This window comes from Colias eurytheme, chromosome 8, assembly GCF_061535395.1.
Source record: "Colias eurytheme isolate Ceu_HAF_F1 chromosome 8, ilColEury1 Martin Lab GWU primary, whole genome shotgun sequence".
Taxonomy (NCBI): Eukaryota; Metazoa; Arthropoda; class Insecta; order Lepidoptera; family Pieridae; genus Colias; species Colias eurytheme.
In genome coordinates, this window is record NC_142987.1 from 7,908,965 (window position 1) to 7,930,941 (window position 21,977).

General features: G+C 36.6%; 1 protein-coding gene and 1 long non-coding RNA gene across 6 annotated transcripts in view; both read left to right on the plus strand.

The window, feature by feature from the left end:
• LOC149906645 (uncharacterized) overlaps positions 1 to 21,977 on the plus strand; it is a 118,136-nt gene that overhangs the window by 89,281 nt on the left and 6,878 nt on the right. The gene's annotated exons all lie outside the window — the stretch shown is intronic.
• LOC149906649 (uncharacterized) lies at positions 1,022 to 21,740 on the plus strand. 5 transcript variants are annotated; one of them, XM_090104811.1, is made up of 22 exons: positions 1,022 to 1,445; positions 1,520 to 1,744; positions 2,226 to 2,376; positions 2,780 to 2,925; positions 3,419 to 3,475; positions 4,240 to 4,395; positions 11,306 to 11,512; positions 11,952 to 12,152; positions 12,402 to 12,535; positions 12,716 to 12,813; positions 13,306 to 13,444; positions 13,818 to 13,969; positions 14,526 to 14,693; positions 14,901 to 15,128; positions 15,428 to 15,608; positions 16,258 to 16,425; positions 17,107 to 17,274; positions 18,219 to 18,386; positions 18,620 to 18,777; positions 18,861 to 19,011; positions 19,206 to 19,284; positions 19,593 to 21,740. In XM_090104811.1, exons 1-22 carry the CDS (start codon positions 1,386 to 1,388, stop codon positions 19,692 to 19,694), a joined length of 3,297 nt encoding a protein of 1,098 aa, XP_089960937.1. In that variant the 5' UTR covers positions 1,022 to 1,385; the 3' UTR covers positions 19,695 to 21,740. The 5 variants fall into 5 exon arrangements, with proteins under 5 accessions (XP_089960937.1, XP_089960936.1, XP_089960938.1 ...); XM_090104810.1 differs by having other exon boundaries at positions 19,607 to 21,740; XM_090104812.1 differs by having other exon boundaries at positions 2,780 to 2,877; positions 19,607 to 21,740.

Consider the following 21,977-nt stretch of genomic DNA (forward strand, 5'->3'; position numbering starts at 1 on the left):
AATACATAGGTATTATTTTTATATTTTACATTTTTCTTATAGGTTTTTCATCTTGACCCGCAATTTTAAAAATTATATAAATTATCAATCTATTGCGAAGATCAATTCACAGAAATCATCAAGATATTCTGCTGTACTCTATAATATTATCTACCATCGATAAAGTCACTAATCATTATAGAATATAGAGTCTAATGTATGAACATTGAACACAATCGAACAGTACCTACATCACATCCGATACTATATCTAGATATCTCATGTTCTAAACAATGAACTATTGTTATCTCTATTAATAAAATTTACCGTCCAAGATGCATAAAAATGATAATAATATGAAAGCCTCGATAAAAATCATCAAAGGGTGCCAATCATAAAATATATTAAGTAGTAATTTCGGCTCTACCTTGAATGAGAGCCACGCTGCTGTTGAACTCGTACCTATGTTCTTTGTTTGGCACATGCATGCAAGCGGGTAATAATTTCTCATATTATTTATCAATTTATACCTTCGGAAAATTAAATAAAAAGGGAATACACACAACTTTATTGAACTAGGTAACTACATAATATTCGCAAAACAAAAACATTTGTTTTGTATAATAATTTATTCGCAAATAACATCGACGATGTATACGAATTACGGTCTGTTCGGTCGGTATACTTCGGTCGTAGGTATCTAGATTTATTTCCAAGTAATGCTTTGAAAAATACGAAAAAATATATAATTTTAACATAAAATGCTTTAAAAATACAATAGAACAATCCACACAAATTAGATTTTAAACTATAGTTTCTAAATGTTGCCTACATTGCATTGCCAGCTATTACAGCGCCATCTAGCAATTGTTAAAATGTGATTTATTTCAAAATTTACAGTATTACGGGCATATTTAAAATCATTTAAATTTTAATAATAAATTTATAATTAATAAGCAAATACTGAGTAGGTCATCTTTACGATTATGAATATGTAAATAAAAAGAATTTTAATTGAGAGCATTGCCTTTATGTTGGCGGACATGATCATGACAAACTTTCGTTCGTATTTCGTCCTATCCGTCGTGAATATGTGGGAAAATGTCGAAAATTTTGTTTCAATCAATAGATACGCATAAATTAATACTTTTTTTAAATCTATAGTGATTCAATGTGCCTAAATTATTTAATTTTCAATTCTAATAACTTTCTGTGTCGAATAAAACTGTGTTACAAGGATAGTTCGAAAAATGTTATTGTGTGCTAAGTTTCATAATGGCGGCCCGTCGCGTCCCCCGCGCCTCCATTTCGTTGACAGTCAAATTATGACAATGCCGATACGTAGAAATCAAAAACTGTGTGTAAACTTATAAATAGTTTTAAGGGTTTTAAAATAGTTAATAAAAATGAACCAGGACCACCATAGTATCAACGCGGGTGGCGGCCAGCCCCCAGGCAGTGCAGAGGTTTGAATATTCTTTTTTGTTGTGATTAAAGCCATTAATGTGATGTTTTTATCAAACATATAACTTGTTTACAGTCCCAAAATCAAAGAGTGCAGTCTGCTCAACAGCAGCAACAGAGTAATCTTACTCCTACTACATCTGCTACTGACCTACGGGTCAACTCGGCAGCTGTGAATGTAGCTTTGTCGAGCGTCGCTAAATATTGGGTGTTTACAAATTTGTTTCCCGGCCCATTACCACAAGTTTCTGTGTATGGCCTACCAGCCAATGCTAGGATTGAAAATGGGAAGCCTGTCCAGGTATAGAATGATCATTTTTCCTATTGGTTTTCTCAATTTGTTGTTTTACTGTATCACCATGTTCAAGTAACCAACTTTAATTTCCCTTTGATGTCCTATTGTTGATACAAGAGTTTCTTACAGTAATGTACCTAATTTAAATTTATTTGATTATTTTTTGAAATTTATTTTTGTATAAGTAGATTATTATAAACAAAAACTATAAAAAGCTACTCAAATGTTTTGTGTAAGAATTATAATCATTTTTCACTACTGTTTAAGCTTTCTACTATCAGTTAAAAGATTTTAATGACTATATTAACAAATGGTGTAACGAGCCAGCCCTATTGAAATAATAAGTTAATGTGCTGGCAATGTTATACATTTTATAGTTTCAATTCAACATTAATAGTTATTATTATAAATACATAATATACATTTCTTAGGAAAGTAAAATATCATCTGTTACAAATGTATAATTAAATATATCTAATCATTCTAGGATCTTGGACAAGCACACGCTAGTATACTGAACGGAGATCCTAATATAATATTAGGTCATCACTCAGGCCAACCACAGGTCACAGTGTCTGCTGGTGGTCAACAGATTCCCATATCTCAAATAATAACGACTCAATCAGGACAAGGACATGGTAATTTGAATTTTATTTACAAAACTACAGTGCAACAATAGAAATAATTCATGGTTCTATGATTATAATTATAAATCGTTGTAATTAAGTTGTAAAAAAATGACAACGCGGTTGGCGCAGTGGTAAAGTAACTGCCTACTGAGCCGACGGTCCCGGGTTTCGAACCCCGTTCAGGGCAAATATTTGTGTGATGAACTCAACTATTTGTTCTTGGGTCTGGGTGTTATTATCTATATATGTATTTATTAAATTAAATATTATATTAATCGTCGCCTAGTATCCACAACACAAGCCTTAATTGAGCTTACTGTGGGACTAGGTCGATTTGTGTAATAATGTCAAAAAAAATTATAATGATTGGATGTGGCACCAATGCATTTATTGATATTTAATTTATTTTTAGAAGCTCTTGTGGCACACAATCAGCAACAAGAGCTCACAGCGCAACAAGCCGCAGCTTCACAGGTGTCGGTTGGTTCAGGGCAGGCTTCTCACCAGCAGGTACCCAATAATCGGGTCGAGTTTGTTCAACACCATAACATTGATATGGTAAATTATGTGGTAACCCACTACCTATTCTAGCGGGAATGATAAACATGTGCTGTAGACTAGCAGGTAGAACATCTGTGTAATGCATATGTTTTAGACTTGCATGATATTACTGTCTATAGGAAAATAGGAGACTTTATTTTAATCATTATTTGATAGAATTTATTTTAATTTCTGTATCAGTCTAGTTAGTTCATTTTATCATGCATGAATTATTGATTTAATCCTATATGTCAATAGCATGGTTTAAACATTAAATACATTTCAAAATTATATTATACTTGTAGACAGACCATTTAACAAAGGCTATGATATGATATAACCTTAACATCTTAATTGCAAGTGTAACTACAAGAGCACAGATTATACAACAAAGTAGATTTTTTAAAGTTCTTTATGCTTTAGATGTTTAGTATTTTATTAAAATTAATACATAGGTATTTACAATAACTTCCATGGTCATAAAATTTCAAATTAGCCTATTGTTTTGCAGCAACACCTACTTCAACAACAGTTGATGGCTGCCCGGCCTGAGCATGCCAACCAACAGGTGTGTAAATAGAATTATTTACTTTTCACATGATGATCTGTGTAATAATTTTAATCAAATTATAATAAAATTTAATGTACCAAATAATAAATAGTCATCATGTGATTATAGGTACTAATTTAATATTCTTTTCATGGAAGAAACCATACTTTTTTAAGTAAAATTCTTCAATCATATCATGCATCCATCATAAGAGTAATTCACATGTACATGTCAATTATCTAATCATATGACTGTTTTCACTCTTATGCAATCATCAAACTTTAGGTGAGCGAGGTAAGTTACTTAATATTTTTATTTTTTGACACTTTTAATGTAAATTTTACAAATACTTAACAGTTTTCACAAGTTTCAATACAGGAAAATACAATGTATTAGTATTTTATTTGTAACATTATTTAACTATTTCAATCAGTCAACATTTTCACTACTTCACGCAGCGATCATTTGCTATAATTGTATAAGTAGTTATAAATGCCATAGCCACACATAATTGTTTTTATTTTTGGAAGTGAAAACTTCTTCAGCGGCGTTGAGTACTTTTTCTGTAATGGGTATAAAATCTTAAACTCGCGTCAGGACACGTGACCTGATCGAAAAAGCGTAAGACGGATACCATTCCCAAATATCAAACATGCTCAACGTTAATAATCAAGTTTTCACTTCTGCCGGCACTCCCGGAGTGCAACCCGTCTTTTTTTTATTTATACATATTATTAGAAAACTTTGTGACATTTAGTATCTTACCAATATTATTTCAATAGATTCAACTGACAGTAAGCGAAGATGGGATTGTTACTGTGGTGGAGCCGGGGGGCGGCAAGCTTGTGGACAAGGATGAACTTCACGAAACTATCAAGATGCCAACCGACCACACCCTCACTGTGCACCAGTTACAACAGATTGTTGGACATCATCAGGTATGTACCTATAAATTATAATATGTATAATATTGTACTGATAAGCTCATATTTTATTTATTTATTTGTATAGTATTTTCTAATGTTTGATTTAACGCGAGTATTATACATTTAGAAATTAAATAAATCGCGTTTAAAATCCGTTAAAAAGTCTTTAATTTCTAAATATTTATCTGTACTTATTGTATATACACCAGAAAGAGAAACTCACATACTATGTAGGAAAAGGTGGCCTTATTGCTTAAAAGCAATCTCATAGTAAAAGTTTGTTATTTATATTAAACATAAAATAATGTAACTGGTCGCGCCAATATAAAAATATACGTAAATATATTCTCGATATGAAAGTGGACTGTATTTTGATCTACGTGGTGTTAGCAAAGAGGGATAGACAGGATCATACGGCACATACCTCGTCGGAGGGAGTAGCGTCCAGAACACACGCGCCGCCACGCGGTCAGGGTCCTCCAGCTCGCGGCGGGCAAGAACGGCGTCCAGTCCCACACTCCACACAAACACACACGCGGCGGTGAGCGCGACCAAGGGCCGGGGCACGGGATACCCCGGTGGTGTTACAAGGGCACAATGCCTGATGATCTAGAGAGCCTCGTGGAAGCTCTCCGGCGGTGGCCGAGTCCCGAACCTCGCGAAGGAACGGAGCGAACCCGACTGACTGCAGCGACACGAACGTCGCGTTCACGTCTTATTGGACGTGTCACGTGGTTAGAGACCACGCGATGATTGGTTGTGCTCGTATGTAGGGAAGGATGAAGGAACACACCACAAACAATAAACGTTTAATTTCTACATTTACTATTTTAATTATATTGGCGTTACCATATCCACCCGCCCTAAATGGGTCACCATTTAAAACCAATCATAAGATACAGCGAAAAACTATGACTCTAGGATCGCATAATGCGCGCGGGTTAATAAAAGTCCTAAGAGCCACGGCGGTAATATAAATAACAAGTTCTATGGCTCTAGGAGCGCAAAATGCGAGCGGGATAATAAAAAATCCTAAAAGTCACGGCGGAAATATAACTAACAAATTCTATGACTCTAGGATCGCGTAAAGCGAGCGGGGTATAAAAAATTCCTAAAGTCACGGCGGTATTATAACTAAGAAATTATAAACGAAAGCGGTGCAAAACTTAAAATTAAACTTAACTAACTGCGGTAATATACTAATGCGATATAACTATTGTCTTGGAAGCGGACATAAACGAACGACCGGGCGAAGGTAAGTTCCCTTGGCGGTTCTAACTGTACAAACGCGCGCGACGTCGTCCTTTGAAGGATGTACTTTCTCTACAACGGCTAAACGCCAGGTTAGGGGCGGTGTATTATAATTTATCACAACCACGACCGTTCCAGGAGTAATAGGTGTGGAAGGCATATTCCATTTCTGCCTAACCTGCAAACCGTGTAAGTATTCCATTCTCCAACGTTTCCAAAACGACTGAACTAACTTGTCCAGTAGCGAATGCCTATCAAGTAAACTGACGTGATCAGATTTGACTTGAGGTGCGGGTAAAGCTAATAAAAGCGCGGTAATTAAAATAACAAGAATTAAATGTGTTATAAAGTTCATATATTTAATATGATAATAATCAATGATCATGATAATTATTTGATCATTGTGCGGTAATATCACTGGATGCTTATGCGCATATTCCAGGGCGGAATCGCTTAGACGTCCGATGAGGATAAGTCTGTTGCGAATAAAAGGCCTCAAGCGGTTGAGAGCCTGCGAATAAAATTTATAAAAGAGTATATTATAATACTCCTCTGCAAAATATTTATTTTGCAGGGCGGGAATAATTTTATTCTCAGCGAAATTAGGTTCCTCTACGGTCATCATAACACCGCGGCGGGGTAATAATATAAGGAACCTATAAATATAAAATACACGACGCGACGAGACGCGAAGGGCGGTATCGTATAAAGCGCAATGCTTCATAGGCGGGCGCACAGTGTGTGCTAATAATTTTCGTTCGGGAATGTCTGCAATAGACTCGCCATCGAGACTCTTAAGAGGCCATTCAGATGGGTCCGAACGAGCCCACTGGGGTCCGTGGAACCACAGAGGGTGCGGTACGAGATTGTGGCGTAATGCCACGCAAAAGAATGACAGCGGGAATTTCAATACCAGAAACATGGTAGAAATTATCTGATGGGATGTTATACACGACTGTGGGAGCAGCGAAGCCCATCATGTCCCACAGACGGGCGGTAATTGACAAGATGGAGTGCTTAGTGCACATCACATCGGCGGGAGCGGTAATTTTAAAATGAAAACAATCATGAACAGTAGACCAATGCAGACCAAGTAATTTATGTTGCACGGTCTTATCAAACTCCACCGCGGAGGGTAAAAGTTTGTGCGAAGCGGGAAGATTATCTAACACATTTTTGCTATTACTATTCCATTCAATAAGATCCCACTGAGCTCCCTTAAACAAATCGACGAGCTGCTGCGACGCGGAAACCGCTTCACATTCCGTGGGAATAGAGAAGGCGATATCATCCATATACAACGAAGAAGGACGCAATGCCACTCGCGAGCGGATATTTCGCGCCGCCATCTTCTACGAGCTGTCTTACCGTGCGCAGTGCATGATAAGGACTAGACTTGATGCCGAAGCAAACTCGATTAAATTGATAAAGAAGTAGCGGATCCTGCGGGCTGAAACGATATAAAAAAACATTGAAAACGACGATCAAACTCACGCACGAAAATCTGCAGAAATTGTTGGCGGCAATCGGCGGTCATGGCAATCGCGTGGAGACGAAAACCCAAAATTATTGTAAACAAACTGCCTTGTAAATTCGGCCCAACATGCAGAAGGTAATTGAATGAACGCTGGCTTCCAGAAGTTGGCATGCTAGCATCTAAAACCATGCGCAGCTTAGTCGACGATTTATCCTCGCGCAGAACAGCGTGATGCGGTATGATATAAATAGGTGCAGGGTCACGCGGATCATACGGAGGCGCGGGTGAAATATAATTCTTCGTTAGATAATCCTTCATGACGTCATCATATGCCAACCTTAATTTAAGTGAAGCCTGAAGCCCTCTTTCGAGGCACATGAAACGCTTTGCGGGCAATATCAAATGAGTCACCGAGAGTGTAGAAATCATCCTTAAATGGAAGCGAAACAACACATCTACCACTCACGGGGTCGCGGGCTGTAGTTAATTTATGATATTCTTCACACTCAACATCATCGGGATGTTGAACGGGCGGTGCGGTAGGAAGCCCCTCGAGCTCCCAGAAACGCCTGACTAATGAGTCAATAGCGGCGGTCTCTTGAACGTGAAAACACGTCAAGGGCGGTTTATGTATGTTAGGTATGGTGGGTACTGAACCCATTATTACATAGCCTAACACCGTGCGCAATGCAGCGGGCGCCAACGAGTCACGAGATGCATGAACTACGTCGGGGAGAAGCAGATGAGGGAACAGAGAAGCACCGATTAATAAATCGATTTTATTTGGCGTACCAAAACTCTCATCTGCGAGCGGTAAATGCGAAATATGCGATAAGACAGAAGTGTCTATAACAGCGGTAGGTAATAAATCCGTAACATGATCAACAACTAGCGGTGAAATATTAAAAGATATGTTGTTGTCAAGACGCGAATAAAATTTTATATTTACGGAATTACTATTTGCAATTTTTTCTGAACCACCGAACCCCTTAATAATAGTACGTTCGGTTTTCTGCGGTTTAATACCTAAACGTTCACAACATTCATTCGTAATGAAGTGACTTTGTGAAGCGGAATCTAAAAGCGCGCGAATAACAAGCCGTTCGCCTTTACAATTATAAGATACGACTTCAGCGGTTGATAATAAAATAGTACATTGTTTATTCGCGGGCGCGTTGCATTGAAATGCGTTATCAGTATCAGCTGTATAGCTAGCGGTACATAGCGCAATGTCGGAGCGGACGCACTCGCCCGACGGCGGTGACGGCGCAGGCAACGGCGGTGTGCTGCGCGGCGGGGGGTGAGACGCAGGCGCGGGAATAGAAGATTCGCGTTTCAAATGTAACGTTGTATGATGTTTTAATTTACAAATGCGGCAATTAAAATTAGACGAACAACTAGAAACGCGATGTTTTATACTGAGACAATTTATACACGCGTTTCTATCCTTTACGTATTTCAAACGTTCCTGCGGACTCATTTTATGAAAACTCGAACATTTAAATAAATGTTGATGCGTAATATTTTTACAAAGACAACTATGAGCGGAATCAGCGGTTGTTACGTAAGACTGATACGTCTTAGGCGGTGCGGAAGAAGTATTATTTAAACTGCGGTTATAATTATTCTTTCGAGGCGGTTTATTTATTCCCGAATTTGTGGAAGGACGAATGCGTTCTAGTACCTTCGCACGAGTTTGAATAAATTGAACTAAGTTATCAAAAGTGGGCATTTCACTACCAAACTTAGTCTCGAAAGCGCGAACAGTATCTGAATCTAACTTCTTCAACGCGATATGAACAATCATTAAATCTGTAATATTATCTAACTTTATATTTTGTAAGGCGCGCACTGCGCTAATAAAGTTATCAGTAAATAAATCAAAGTTTGTTGCGGACGCACAATGCAAAGGTTTAAAATCAAACATTTGATTTAAATACGCGGAAACTAACATACGTTTATCATCATATTTATTTTTTAAAGTTTGTAAAATTAAATTATAATTTTCAGCGGAGGGGGTTATACCAGCTATAACAGTTGTGGCCTTCCCCGTTAATTTACCTAGTAAATAATATAAACGCTCGGCATCTGTAAGGCCGGGATTGTTGTGAACAATTGATTCAAAATTCGAAAGAAACAGCGGAAATGAGCGAATATCACCCGAAAATGGTACTAACTCGATAGGCGGCAATTTAGGTCTATTTTTATGCAAATTATTAATATCTCCGTGTGACGGACTTGGTTGCGAATATTGCGATTTAATTCTTATAACTCTGCTATATAAAGACTCGAATGCAACGAGGCTTTTATAATCAGGTTTCGCGGTAGGTGTTAATAATAATAAGCGAGTATTGTATTCGTTTAAACACTTTTCAAATCTTTCACGTAATGATTCTATCTGCGCGGACTCGTCAAGGAAACTTTCCATAAGCGAGGCGTTGTTATGAACGTTTAAAGACAAATCATACATTTGTTGCACCATTTCGAATATAACTTCGCGTTTAGCTAATAACATGGATAACTGCGAATCATTTATATCTTCCGAATCATTAACATCCGAAGCGTCACTATCAGGTAACTTAGTCATTTTCTTAGGCGGCATTTTTAATAACAAAAGTATAGATTCAAACAGAGAATCTTACAATACAAGTTACAATAACAAGTAATACGACTAAATAAAGTAGGTCAGCGACGCAAGCGTAATATGAACCGAGTATGAATTTTCAATATGGTCGGATTATAACAGCGGATCGCGGAATGACCTAGATAACGTTATAAATTTCGAACGCGGGTAGCGGATAAATAAATATGATGAAATATGTTCGATTTATAATGATTTTAGCGTTATAACTGCGGATAAACGATATGAATATAGTTTTAATTAACTATTTTAATAATAATATACGCGTAACTTAATGTTACGGGCGGAATAAAATATATTTTAAGCAAAAAATAATAGATGACGCAATGTCGATCTATGCGGTATATTATAGTTATTTCACAATGAATGTACTATTAAATCGCTTATTAGGGCCTACAATGAGTATCCTAATAAGGGCGGGTTTAAAATATATTTTATATGAATAGTAGAAGACGCATTGTCGTTCTATTATATGCGGTATATTAAATAGTATTTCGCATTGAAGATACTACTAATCGCTTATTAGGTCCTACACAGTGAGTATCCTAATAAGGGCGGTGGAATCATCAGGTATTATCCTGCTCGAAGTGACCACTCTATGGTTACTATCCGGGTCGAAGGTACCACTCAATGGTTACTATCCGGCTCGAAGGTACCAATCAATGGTCGCGCCAATATAAAAATATACGTAAATATATTCTCGATATGAAAGTGGACTGTATTTTGATCTACGTGGTGTTAGCAAAGAGGGATAGACAGGATCATACGGCACATACCTCGTCGGAGGGAGTAGCGTCCAGAACACACGCGCCGCCACGCGGTCAGGGTCCTCCAGCTCGCGGCGGGCAAGAACGGCGTCCAGTCCCACACTCCACACAAACACACACGCGGCGGTGAGCGCGACCAAGGGCCGGGGCACGGGATACCCCGGTGGTGTTACAAGGGCACAATGCCTGATGATCTAGAGAGCCTCGTGGAAGCTCTCCGGCGGTGGCCGAGTCCCGAACCTCGCGAAGGAACGGAGCGAACCCGACTGACTGCAGCGACACGAACGTCGCGTTCACGTCTTATTGGACGTGTCACGTGGTTAGAGACCACGCGATGATTGGTTGTGCTCGTATGTAGGGAAGGATGAAGGAACACACCACAAACAATAAACGTTTAATTTCTACATTTACTATTTTAATTATATTGGCGTTACCAGTAACAACATAAAAAATAACTATTATATTAGGTAAAAAGTTAATATATATATATATATATAATTTATAATTATTATTGTTGAAAACGGCTTTATGTTTATATTAATGGTAAATTAATTGAATAGCCTAAATTTATGTATGTCTGTTTGTTCCATCGATAAAAAAAAATTAGGCAATCTAATGAGTTGAATCTTTTTTAAATGTTTATTTCTTTATTACATAAATCCTATAATCATAAATACCTTTCAGGATAAATCCAATGCGGTACTGACTAACACTACAACATTAATGAACACACACTATAAATATACAAATTGTCACATTAATGTTATAAATTTTCGTTTATCACAGGTAATAGACAGTGTGGTTCGCATTGAGCAAGCTACTGGCGAACCAGCAAATATATTAGTCACACAAAATCCTGACGGAACAACATCTATAGAAACAAGTGCAGCAGATCCCTTGTTGGTTAAAGATGAAAAGGCTGTCGGTAAAATTGAGGCGGCGCAGTTTGCTGCACCCACTGAAATAAAAGATATCAAAGGGATTGATTTGAAGGTAAGGCTTAACTGGTGATGTCAGACCAAAAAAAAACTGTGTCCAGTATTTTCACTAGTATCCAAACCAAGAAGCTTATACTGGAGATTGCACTATGACCATTAACTTGTAAGAAGAAAATATGACCTTGAATGACGCCTGTATGTATTTTTATCCCTTTCACACCAACCTGCCAAGTTAGGTGTGAAAGGGATAAAAAAACATACAGGCGTCATTCAATGTCATATTTTCTTGTTACAAGTTAATGTTCATACTGAAATCTCCAGTGATATAAGCTATAAGATATAAGCTTCTTGATCCAAACCATACAAATATGACATTCTTTGGTATGTTGTCTTATACAAGATAAAAGTTACATTGACATGTTTTATGATGTGTGTAAGAATGTTTTTATGTATCAACTATCAAGCTAGTTTACTATCTAAACCTGTGTTTACAGAGTGTTGGTGCAATGGGCATGGAAGGTGCTGTGGTGAAGATATCTGCAGCGGCTTCAGACCACGACTTGCACGCAATGTACAAAGTTAATGTTGAGGATTTGTCTCAGCTACTCGCATATCATGAGGTTTTCGGGAAACTCAACTCGGAGGCGCAACAACCGCAACAGCAGCAACCGCAGCAACAAACGCAAGAGACTAAGGTGGGTAAAAAAGTTGTTTATAAAAGTATACGAAAAAAAATAATTATTAAAATTAAAAAATAATGAATAGTACATTCAGAATTTATTATGATTGATGTAAATGTTTTTCTATATCCTGTAAATACATTATTATGTACACTTAACACTACACTAAAAAAAGGTAACATACATTCAATTCAAGTATTTCTTTCAATTCAAATATTATTTATGATTACACCAAATATATATGTAAAAATCTTTGTTTTCAAGCCCGTGTTATATGAAGTGGAGATAGAAGCAGGAACTAGTGCAACCATGTCAGAGGCCGAGGCATCTCCTGGTCATCATTCCTGTGATATTTGTGGAAAAATATTCCAATTTAGATATCAACTTATTGTACACAGGTAATACTAATAAACCAATTTTTATTGTGTCCTATAAAAATATAAATTTGATCTAAGTATAACATCAATATGAATTCAATTTTGTTTTTTAATAGCATTAGTTTAAACTTTTAATTTCTAAGTATGTACTCATAAAATGTTATTTGTTTTATTTATGATAATTTAATTTCTCTCATACAGGCGATATCACGGAGAAAATAAACCATACACATGTCAAGTATGTGGAAATGCCTTCGCCAATCCCACAGAACTATCAAAACATGGCAAATGCCATTTAGGTAAGATTTTTTTAAAAAGCTTAATTATTGTCTACTCTAACATTTTATGACACTTACATCAATAGATAGAAATAGAAACTACACAACATTTTGTATGTATATAAGATATATTATTGAGGATTTTCAAGAAAACCAATTTGATTCTCTGTATATTCAAAGTTTTTATTTTAGAAAGTTTTCACAATAGTTAATATACAAGTTTGTTACTATAACAACTTAAAATATTATGTAATCTCACCTGTAAATTCAAAGAAACGACATTTAAAGTCCACATATAGTAAATCCCCAATTATATCCCTTCCATCTTTAAGCTTCATTATAAATTGCGTTGCACACCAGCACACAATACTTCAATCGTATCTCGCCATTTTCTTTCACCGCCACGTCAATCCGCGCCACAGATAACATGAACACGCGAAGCGCGGCAAATTCGAATATTGATGAAACTTTATTTCATTACATGTATTATTCTAAAATTATCTATGTTTTTAGCTGGTGACCTTGCCGAGAGACAAGCGAAACGTCTCTCCCAAGACAAGCCGTATGCTTGCACCACGTGTCACAAGACGTTCTGGCGTAAGGAGCACCTCGATAACCATGTACGGACTCACACTGGAGAGACACCTTACAGGTTACTAGAATTTATTCACATAAAAAATTTAAATAAAAATAAAAATTTCTTTATTTGTTTCAAAAAAATTTTTACATAATATTGTTACATATGTTGCCCAACGAACCCCACACTAGGATCCCCTGTGTTATGAGGCTCAAACATATTCTTTGTGTTCTCTCATTATGTTCATAATAATATAGTCAAAGTTTTAGTGATAATATGTTACATGTAGTTTGTTCAACTATTTCATATTCATGTGTTCAAAAATTCATCCTGAATATTCAACTTCATTGATTCATTTATAATTATTTTAATGTAGTATGTTTTCCCTCGAAATCAATAAAAGTATGAGTTAACATCTACAAAAATTTAATATCATTCTCTATTACAGATGTCAATACTGTTCAAAAACATTTACGCGCAAGGAGCACATGGTGAATCACGTACGAAAGCACACGGGCGAAACTCCGCATCGCTGCGAAATTTGCAAGAAAAGCTTCACAAGGAAGGAGCATTTTATGAACCACGTCATGTGGCATACTGGTAAGTGTGACAATCATATTAGATTTGTTTAAATTTGTGTAACAGAATTGTAATGATCAAATTGTAGTCTAAATAAGTTATCAAAAAATAAAAATACAAGTAAATGCAACTAACACAAATGAAAATGAAAATAAAATACAAATATCTCTTTATTTGCATACTACAAGTTTAATTTTTATTTAAACATGTTAGGCAATCATGCAGCATTTTTTATTTTTTCTATGAGCATTTAAATGTTTACTTTTTCTTTCTGCTTGAAGTTATTAATGCTTTAGTATTAAGTTTTAAAATAGCATGTCATACATTCAATATAGAGAAAAATGTGAAACCAAGCCTGCACCAATATCAGGGGTTTTGCAAGTGGTGCAGAAAGTAGAAAGTTACTGAATGATTCAACTATTTGTCCCGCATATCGAGCTAGTCATGTTAAGCTACATTTCAAGCATCTATAGTTCGCTTACATCATTTAGGGCGACTAACAAATAAATGCACAGAAATTTTTGAAAACATAGTTGCATCATTGATGAAACGTTTTATTTTCTGCCCGCTTGAATAGGTGAAACGCCGCACCATTGTCAAATATGCGGCAAGAAGTATACTAGGAAGGAGCATTTAGTGAACCATATGCGCTCGCATACTAACGACACGCCGTTCCGATGCGAAGTGTGCGGCAAGTCGTTCACGAGAAAGGAACACTTCACCAATCACATATTGTGGCACTCCGGTTAGTATCGCTTCCTTAATACGCTTATTTCTATCACGCCTCGGTGCTCAGGCTTGGATTTACACTGAAATTGGGATTTCTTACATTTAGAATTGGCTGCTGTTTTAGTAGCAGTTTTGAAGGGTTTTTTTTACTCAGTAATCTTAGTGAAAAAATATGAACATATTTTTTTAAATTTCATAAGCACGCAATGATTTAATTTTACAGGTGAAACCCCGCACCGCTGCGACTTCTGCTCAAAGACGTTTACGCGCAAGGAGCATCTATTGAACCACGTGCGCCAGCACACGGGCGAGTCGCCGCACCGCTGCAACTTCTGCTCGAAGTCGTTCACGCGCCGCGAGCACCTCGTCAACCACGTGCGCCAGCACACGGGCGAGACGCCCTTCCAGTGCGGCTACTGTCCCAAGGCGTTCACCAGGAAGGATCATTTAGGTAATTTCAATTTATATAATGTTTTTTTGTATTGGGAATGTTAATTCTTTGTTAGAGTAATGGAGAGAATATGGATGGATTTTTCGTTCTAGTGTCACGAAAATTGTAATAGAAATATTTTATAGCAATTTAAATTTTAAACATAACAATTAACATCAGAGACAGAGGTAGAGGTCAGAACACTGCATATTAAGTTAAAAAATAAAAAAAAATACTAAAGTACGAACTGAAAATTCAAAGTTATTTAAGATGAACTCACTGTTTGGAAAAATCTAAAAATGGTGTTTTTCCTTTTGTAGTGAACCACGTCCGGCAGCACACGGGCGAGTCTCCGCACAAATGTTCTTTCTGCACGAAATCGTTTACGCGCAAAGAGCACTTGACGAATCACGTGCGACAACACACGGGCGAATCCCCGCACCGGTGTTCATACTGTGCTAAATCCTTCACCAGAAAAGAACATCTCACTAATCATATCAGGTAATTAAATAGATTTATGAAATTAACTAGATATTATATGCAATGCTACGCATATTCGAAGATATTTTAATCAACATTTTAAAAAAAAGGTAAGAAAAAATGTTGTGCTAGTAGAATGTAGTAAGTAGATTTTATACATATTTGGTAGAAAATGTATTTCTTATTTTAATTAAGTAGTAATTTAGAGATTCAGTAACTAATATTACATCAGAGATCAATGAATTTAGAATGCTTGTTCTATAAGGAAAATTAAGTTATTAATTTTTAAGTTTTTGTGTATGGGTACTTTTTAATATAAGTTTACTAATATGAAAATTGGCAATAAAAATATGATTAATTCTGTTGATAAAATTGTATTCTTCTAAGATTTCGCCACATAATCGACATAATGCTGTGCTACAAAATGTTATATGTGTTGTATTTGCTTGATTAAAATTTAAAATAGACCTGGCAGCTTGTGCATGTAACTAACTCACCACACAAATTAAAATAAAAAAAAATGAATAAAAAGTGGCATTTGTGTGAAGTTTCCTTTATGCTAATAGTAGCACAGCATTGTGCATTCCGATTTGAGACGAGCTTATCTTTGCTTCCGCTAGCGGTGTGACTGTTATTGTGTGTTATTCAAATCGGAATGTACTCTGTGCAGACAGCATACGGGGGAGGCTCCATACAAGTGTACGCTATGTCCGCGCGCGTTCGTGCGGAAGGAACACCTTAAGACGCACGTGCGCACGCACACGGGCGAGTCGCCGCACGCCTGCACCTACTGCAACAAGACCTTCACGCGCAAGGAGCACCTCACCAACCACGTGAGGTGAGTCCCCCTCAGCTGCCGGGATCGCTTTCGTGGGTTCTATTGTGTAGTAGTGTTAGTGTATTTTGAGCAATGTGCATTGGCATAACAAAGGTAGTGTAGTAAATGTAACTGGGAAATGCAATTTTAAGAATTATCATGCATTTATTTATTTTAGAACTATGTTTTGTTTGTGGGAAAATTATGTGACAACATAATTAATATCTCTTTTTTGTCAGTCCTAGCGGATGATTTGTCTCCACCGGGCTCTTTTCATGGTGTCTCTTGCTACAATGTATTTATTAGTGGCTGGTGTTCTTTTGATTTGGTCTGTTTGTCTCGCTGGTGAACAACCGCAGGATCTTTTGCCCTATAAATTCATCTAGACGACTATACGAGAAACAAATCATATCTATACATTGCAAACATTGTTGACGACGCGGTTGGCGCAGTGGTAAAGTAACTGCCTACTGAGCCGACGGTCCCGGGTTCGATCCCCGGTCAGGGCAAACATTTGTGTGATGAACTCAATTATTTGTTCTTGGGTCTGGGTGTTATTATCTATATATTTATTTATTAAATATTATATTTATCGTCGCCTAGTACCCACAACACAAGCCTTAATAATTGAGCTTACTGTAGGACTAGGTCGATTTGTGTAATAATGTCCTATAATATTTATTTATTCATTTATTGTTTCAGACAACACACGGGCGAGACGCCGTTCAAGTGCACGTACTGCGTGAAGTCGTTCTCGCGCAAGGAGCACCTCACGAACCACATGCACTTACACACGGGCGAGACGCCGCACAAGTGCCCGTTCTGCACCAAGACCTTCTCGAGGAAGGAGCATCTGACCAATCACGTGCGGTGAGCGTGCATTGAATTTTTTTTTGACGTGACAACGTCTTATAATTCGATAGAGCCGCGTGCACGCACGAAAAAACATGACTCATGCGGCGTTACCTCGCTCTGAGGCGTTCCATGTAATAGACCGGGAGATACTGACACAAAATTTCGAGTCATTTGTAACAGGATGGCGGTTCTACAGGGGTCTTAGTACGCAATGACAAAAAGAAAAACGACGGTGTGAACGCTGGTACCGGCGGCTTAGTCGCATGGGCGTTAGTCGAACTCGTCGTAAAAATAGCGAAAGTCAAACGATTTGTAACACAAAAATTTTAGAATTTACCGATAGCCCATAAAAAAGACTCGAAATTTTGTGTCAGTATCTCCCGGTCTATAAGGCTTGAAGTGCGAGCAAGAGCGCGGAACGAGCGACAAAGAAGCACAATCGGACGTTGTCACGTTCAACTATCGTCAGTAAACCGACTTTACAGACAACCAACTTTTTTATGTACATATTTTCGATCAGACGCAAGTTTACTTGTACAATACTAGTTGAATTATGAGAGATGTAAGGAGCATGTTATAATTTTTTATATGTCTTCGAATATAATATACAGTGTGGAATTTTTGTTTGGCCCTGAAAGGAAATTAATAGAAATACTGGAGATAGCAAATTTTGCTGGAAGGAAACATTCTCTTATTTTTAAAAAGAAATAGAACTGCATTCAAAGATTTTCGAAAATTCCCTGTATGTATAATGTAAGAAAGACTCATAATTATGGCCATCTAATCAGTTTTAGCCTATTGAGAATTTCGTCAAACTACCAGAGGTGTATCTTAGTATATTATCACGAAAAATGACGTGGCAATAGAAAGTTTTTATTGAAGTAATTTTTCGTCTATCCAAAACATAATAATCTGGTTTATAAAATTAAATATGTATATGTATTTTTATTTTCACGCAGAATACACACCGGTGAATCACCACACTGGTGTCAGTTCTGCAAGAAAACGTTTACGCGCAAAGAGCATCTCACGAATCACATGAAGCAGCACAGCGGAGACTCGTCGCACGCTTGCAAGATTTGCTCTAAACCCTTCACTAGGAAGGAACACCTCGTCACGCATATGAGGTAATTTACGTGAATATTACTTTAAATTTTGTAACTTCTTTTATATTTGAGCGTTGTAGTTGATGTTAAATTATTTAATTTTTGAGTCTTTGTTCAAGAGGTTTTGTAATTTTTCTAATCTGTTTAAGTATTGAAAAAATTTGCACAGTACAATAACATTTAATTGAAAGACTCTTGCTGACCCTGCAAATTTTTAATAGTTGGTTGAAATCTAATTTTACATTGTTCCATAGGTCTCACAGTTGTGGCGAGCGACCATATAGCTGTGGAGAATGCGGCAAGTCATTCCCGTTAAAAGGAAACCTCCTGTTCCATGAGCGATCACATAATAAAGGAGCAAATTCTAAAGTATTCAAATGTGAAGTTTGTTCAAAGGATTTTATGTGTAAATGTAAGACTTTGGAAATTATATAGGTTTTTTGATTGTTTTATATATATATGAAATAAATTGATAAATATATGTTATAATTTTAGCACACTTGGTAACACATCGTCGGTCGCACGCCGCCACAGCAGAAAATAATGCAACAGCTGAACCTCCGGTAGAAATTGATGACTGTACAATTGAGTGCAATAAATGTGATGGTAAAGACCCACTCGAAGTGGATAGAAAGCCCGATATAAGGTATGTGATTTTTAACAATGTTTTAATCTAGGAAAAATTACACACAAGGAATATTTGTCTGTTCATGAAAAACTTATGAAAATATTATTCCAATAGGAAATAGGAAGAATGTTTGTAGGACCAATAGTCCAAAAATCTTCTATTTAGATTTTGTTATTTATAATTTTAAATTTAACAACCTGCATTTTCTCTAGAGCATCATCGGAAAGCAGATCAACTGAAAATACGGCAACTCAAGCTCAAACCAACACTGTGATGCAAATTACAACACAGGTGAGTTTTAATTTTATATGATAATAAATAATGTCATGTAAATTTTATCAACATTAACTATAATTTAACATTTTTCGGCAAGGCCGCATCTCTTTTATTTTAATGTTCCTTACAGTATGATTCAATCTTAATGGCGGCTCGGCACATCGAACGATCTGATGCGCAGATAACATTTTAGATATCAGCAGGACATACGTTAAGGGTCGGATCTGCACGCACATGCATTCGCAGCTATCTTCCGAACCGCCATTAAGTTTGAATCGAACTGTATAAACCCTTGCGCTCATACGCATTTATAATATCAGTAGGAAAATGTTTTCAGCAAGTGCAATCAACAGCAGCAACAAGCGCAACCAACGTCACTGCTGGCACTTTTACTGCAACACAGCACCACGCCGGCGCTGCGATAGCGCACCACCCGGTCACCGTGAACTACTAGCAGGAGGACGTCGACTGACCGACGGGTCAGGGCGAACTGCTGCTATTTGTGCCGACGTGATGACGGCCATGTCTGCAAGTTCCTGTGTATAGTTGACAGTGAAACAAGAAGGCGCGGCGGATGCAATCGGAGCGCTTCCCTCGTTGCTATGGTTACCATCGTCTCCCACCCCCAAATTTTTCAATGGAGCGTGCCGACGTGATACGGCCATGTGTGCACTACTGTGTGTGTCAGGACGAACTCCTGCTATTAATGCCGACGTGATGACGGCCATGTCTGCAAGTTCCTGTGTATAGTTGACACTGAAACAAGAAGGCGCTGCGAATGCAATCGATGAGCCAATCGGAGCACTTCCCTCGTTGCTATGGTTACCATCGTCTCGCGCCCCCAAATTTTTCAATGGAGCGTGCCGACGTGATAGCGGTCATGTGTGCAAGTTCCTCTCTAGAGTTGACATTGAAACAAGATGGCGCTGCGGATGAAATCGATGAGCCAATCTAGAAATAGATGAGGAAATCTAGTTATGTCGCGCGTATACCCGCACAGCAATATATCACCGATCGAGTAAATGATCTTCCAATAGAATCTATATACCGAGTAGTATAATGTTTTTAGAATGCAGTGGTAAACTGAACTATCAAAATGCAAAATACTATTACACTTCATATTGCTATAGTCACCTCCCATTAATTTTAAGTGAACTCAACAAAATATCAACAGTGAAATTGGACAATAAAATGCGTGATGTGAACATGACTTGGACAGCATATGTGGATCACAATATCAAGAATTGTGCGGTTTATTATAAAAAGCAGAATGCAATATCGTATTGTATTGTAAAGTCTTTGTACAGTTCCTTTTATTGTACATACTTATCATGTATTAATTTTTTTTTTAATATTAGATGTAAAAATGATCATTTTAATAAAAAAAGAAATATTTTTCGTAATTATGGAATTTGCCATTTTTTGCTATATTGGCTTAAAAATTCATGTTAAATGTTGATGAACATTAATGTTCTTGTGATATAATTTCAAGTCCCATTTTACTTAAATCTATGTATAGATATAAATGTGATTTAAAAAAGGTTTTTTTTTAATCTTATATGATAATTTAGATCGAGCACCATTTAGTCTGATGGTAGTAATGAATACCATACCAATAATAATACATATTATATAGTCACGGGTTACCAGGTTATATTTTTTTAAATCATATAAAACAAACCCATTCTAGTATTATCTGTTTTAATTGCTGTGGTATTTCATGTTAAAGATGTCCTTTCCTTTTTTATATAATATCATAAATGTACATTCCTTTTTGATCATGTACTAACAAATAACAATATTCACCATGGAGATTTTCTTCCATTTTTTTAAATATATAATATGAACACGGTGGTTTATTCAAAAATTTATATTTGCTAACACCATGGGACCACATGAAGCAATGTTGATTCTAAAATACGAAAACAATATTTATTTGGACATCTTGACATATTAAGTTGAACATGTTTGCCATTCTTGTACAGTACAATGTGTGATAACAATGTAGTTCTTAATTACAATTATTTTACAATTTACGGGCGGCTAGTTTGCATAGCTTAGTCGACGCGCCAAGTGAAAGTGGTGTTATAATCACTTCATTTCTTTTTATCAGCTTATAGGACTTGTATGTATATGTAAATATTTAGAAGTAATTTATGATCGTGTTAGAGACGTAAGTTGTAATAAAATATTATATCTCCGTGTTATTTGGCTGAGTTTTAAACCTTATGTTATGTAAAGTAATAGGATTAACGATTCAGAATCGTCGTGTACTCTATGATTTCCTTTCATATAAGGTGCGATGAATCATTGAGATAATATTTGTTTCAAAAGTAAGCGATGAATTTTATCTTCAATGGTGCCACGCTATTTATATTTTAATATAGATTTTTAAACTGTTAGACACTATAGTGTGTACTAAATCATTAAATTATATTCAGTAATTTGATATGAATGAGATTAAAATATGAAAGAAATAAATGTATTTTATTTATAACAAAAGATACCTTTTTAAAAAACTCATATTAATATACACAGGAGGGCCTTGCTACTTACAAGTTACAAGTAAGCTCTTTCAGACAATCAACAGAATGTGTAAAAACAATATGTGACCTACCTAAAATGGAGGTGGGTAATAAAGTTTAAGCTGGTTTAAGTTTCGGCCAGAAACTGAAATTTCCTTGGAATTGAATTCTGAACTTGGCATG

Excerpts from the sequence above, each read along its gene's own strand:
- LOC149906649 (XM_090104810.1), top strand. The coding sequence starts at position 1,386 with ATGAACCAGGACCACCATAGTATCAACGCGGGTGGCGGCCAGCCCCCA. Across the intron at positions 11,513-11,951 it reads TCAAAGGGATTGATTTGAAG|AGTGTTGGTGCAATGGGCAT; the intron begins GTAAGGCTTAAC and ends CTGTGTTTACAG. Across the intron at positions 12,153-12,401 it reads AACAAACGCAAGAGACTAAG|CCCGTGTTATATGAAGTGGA; the intron begins GTGGGTAAAAAA and ends TTTGTTTTCAAG.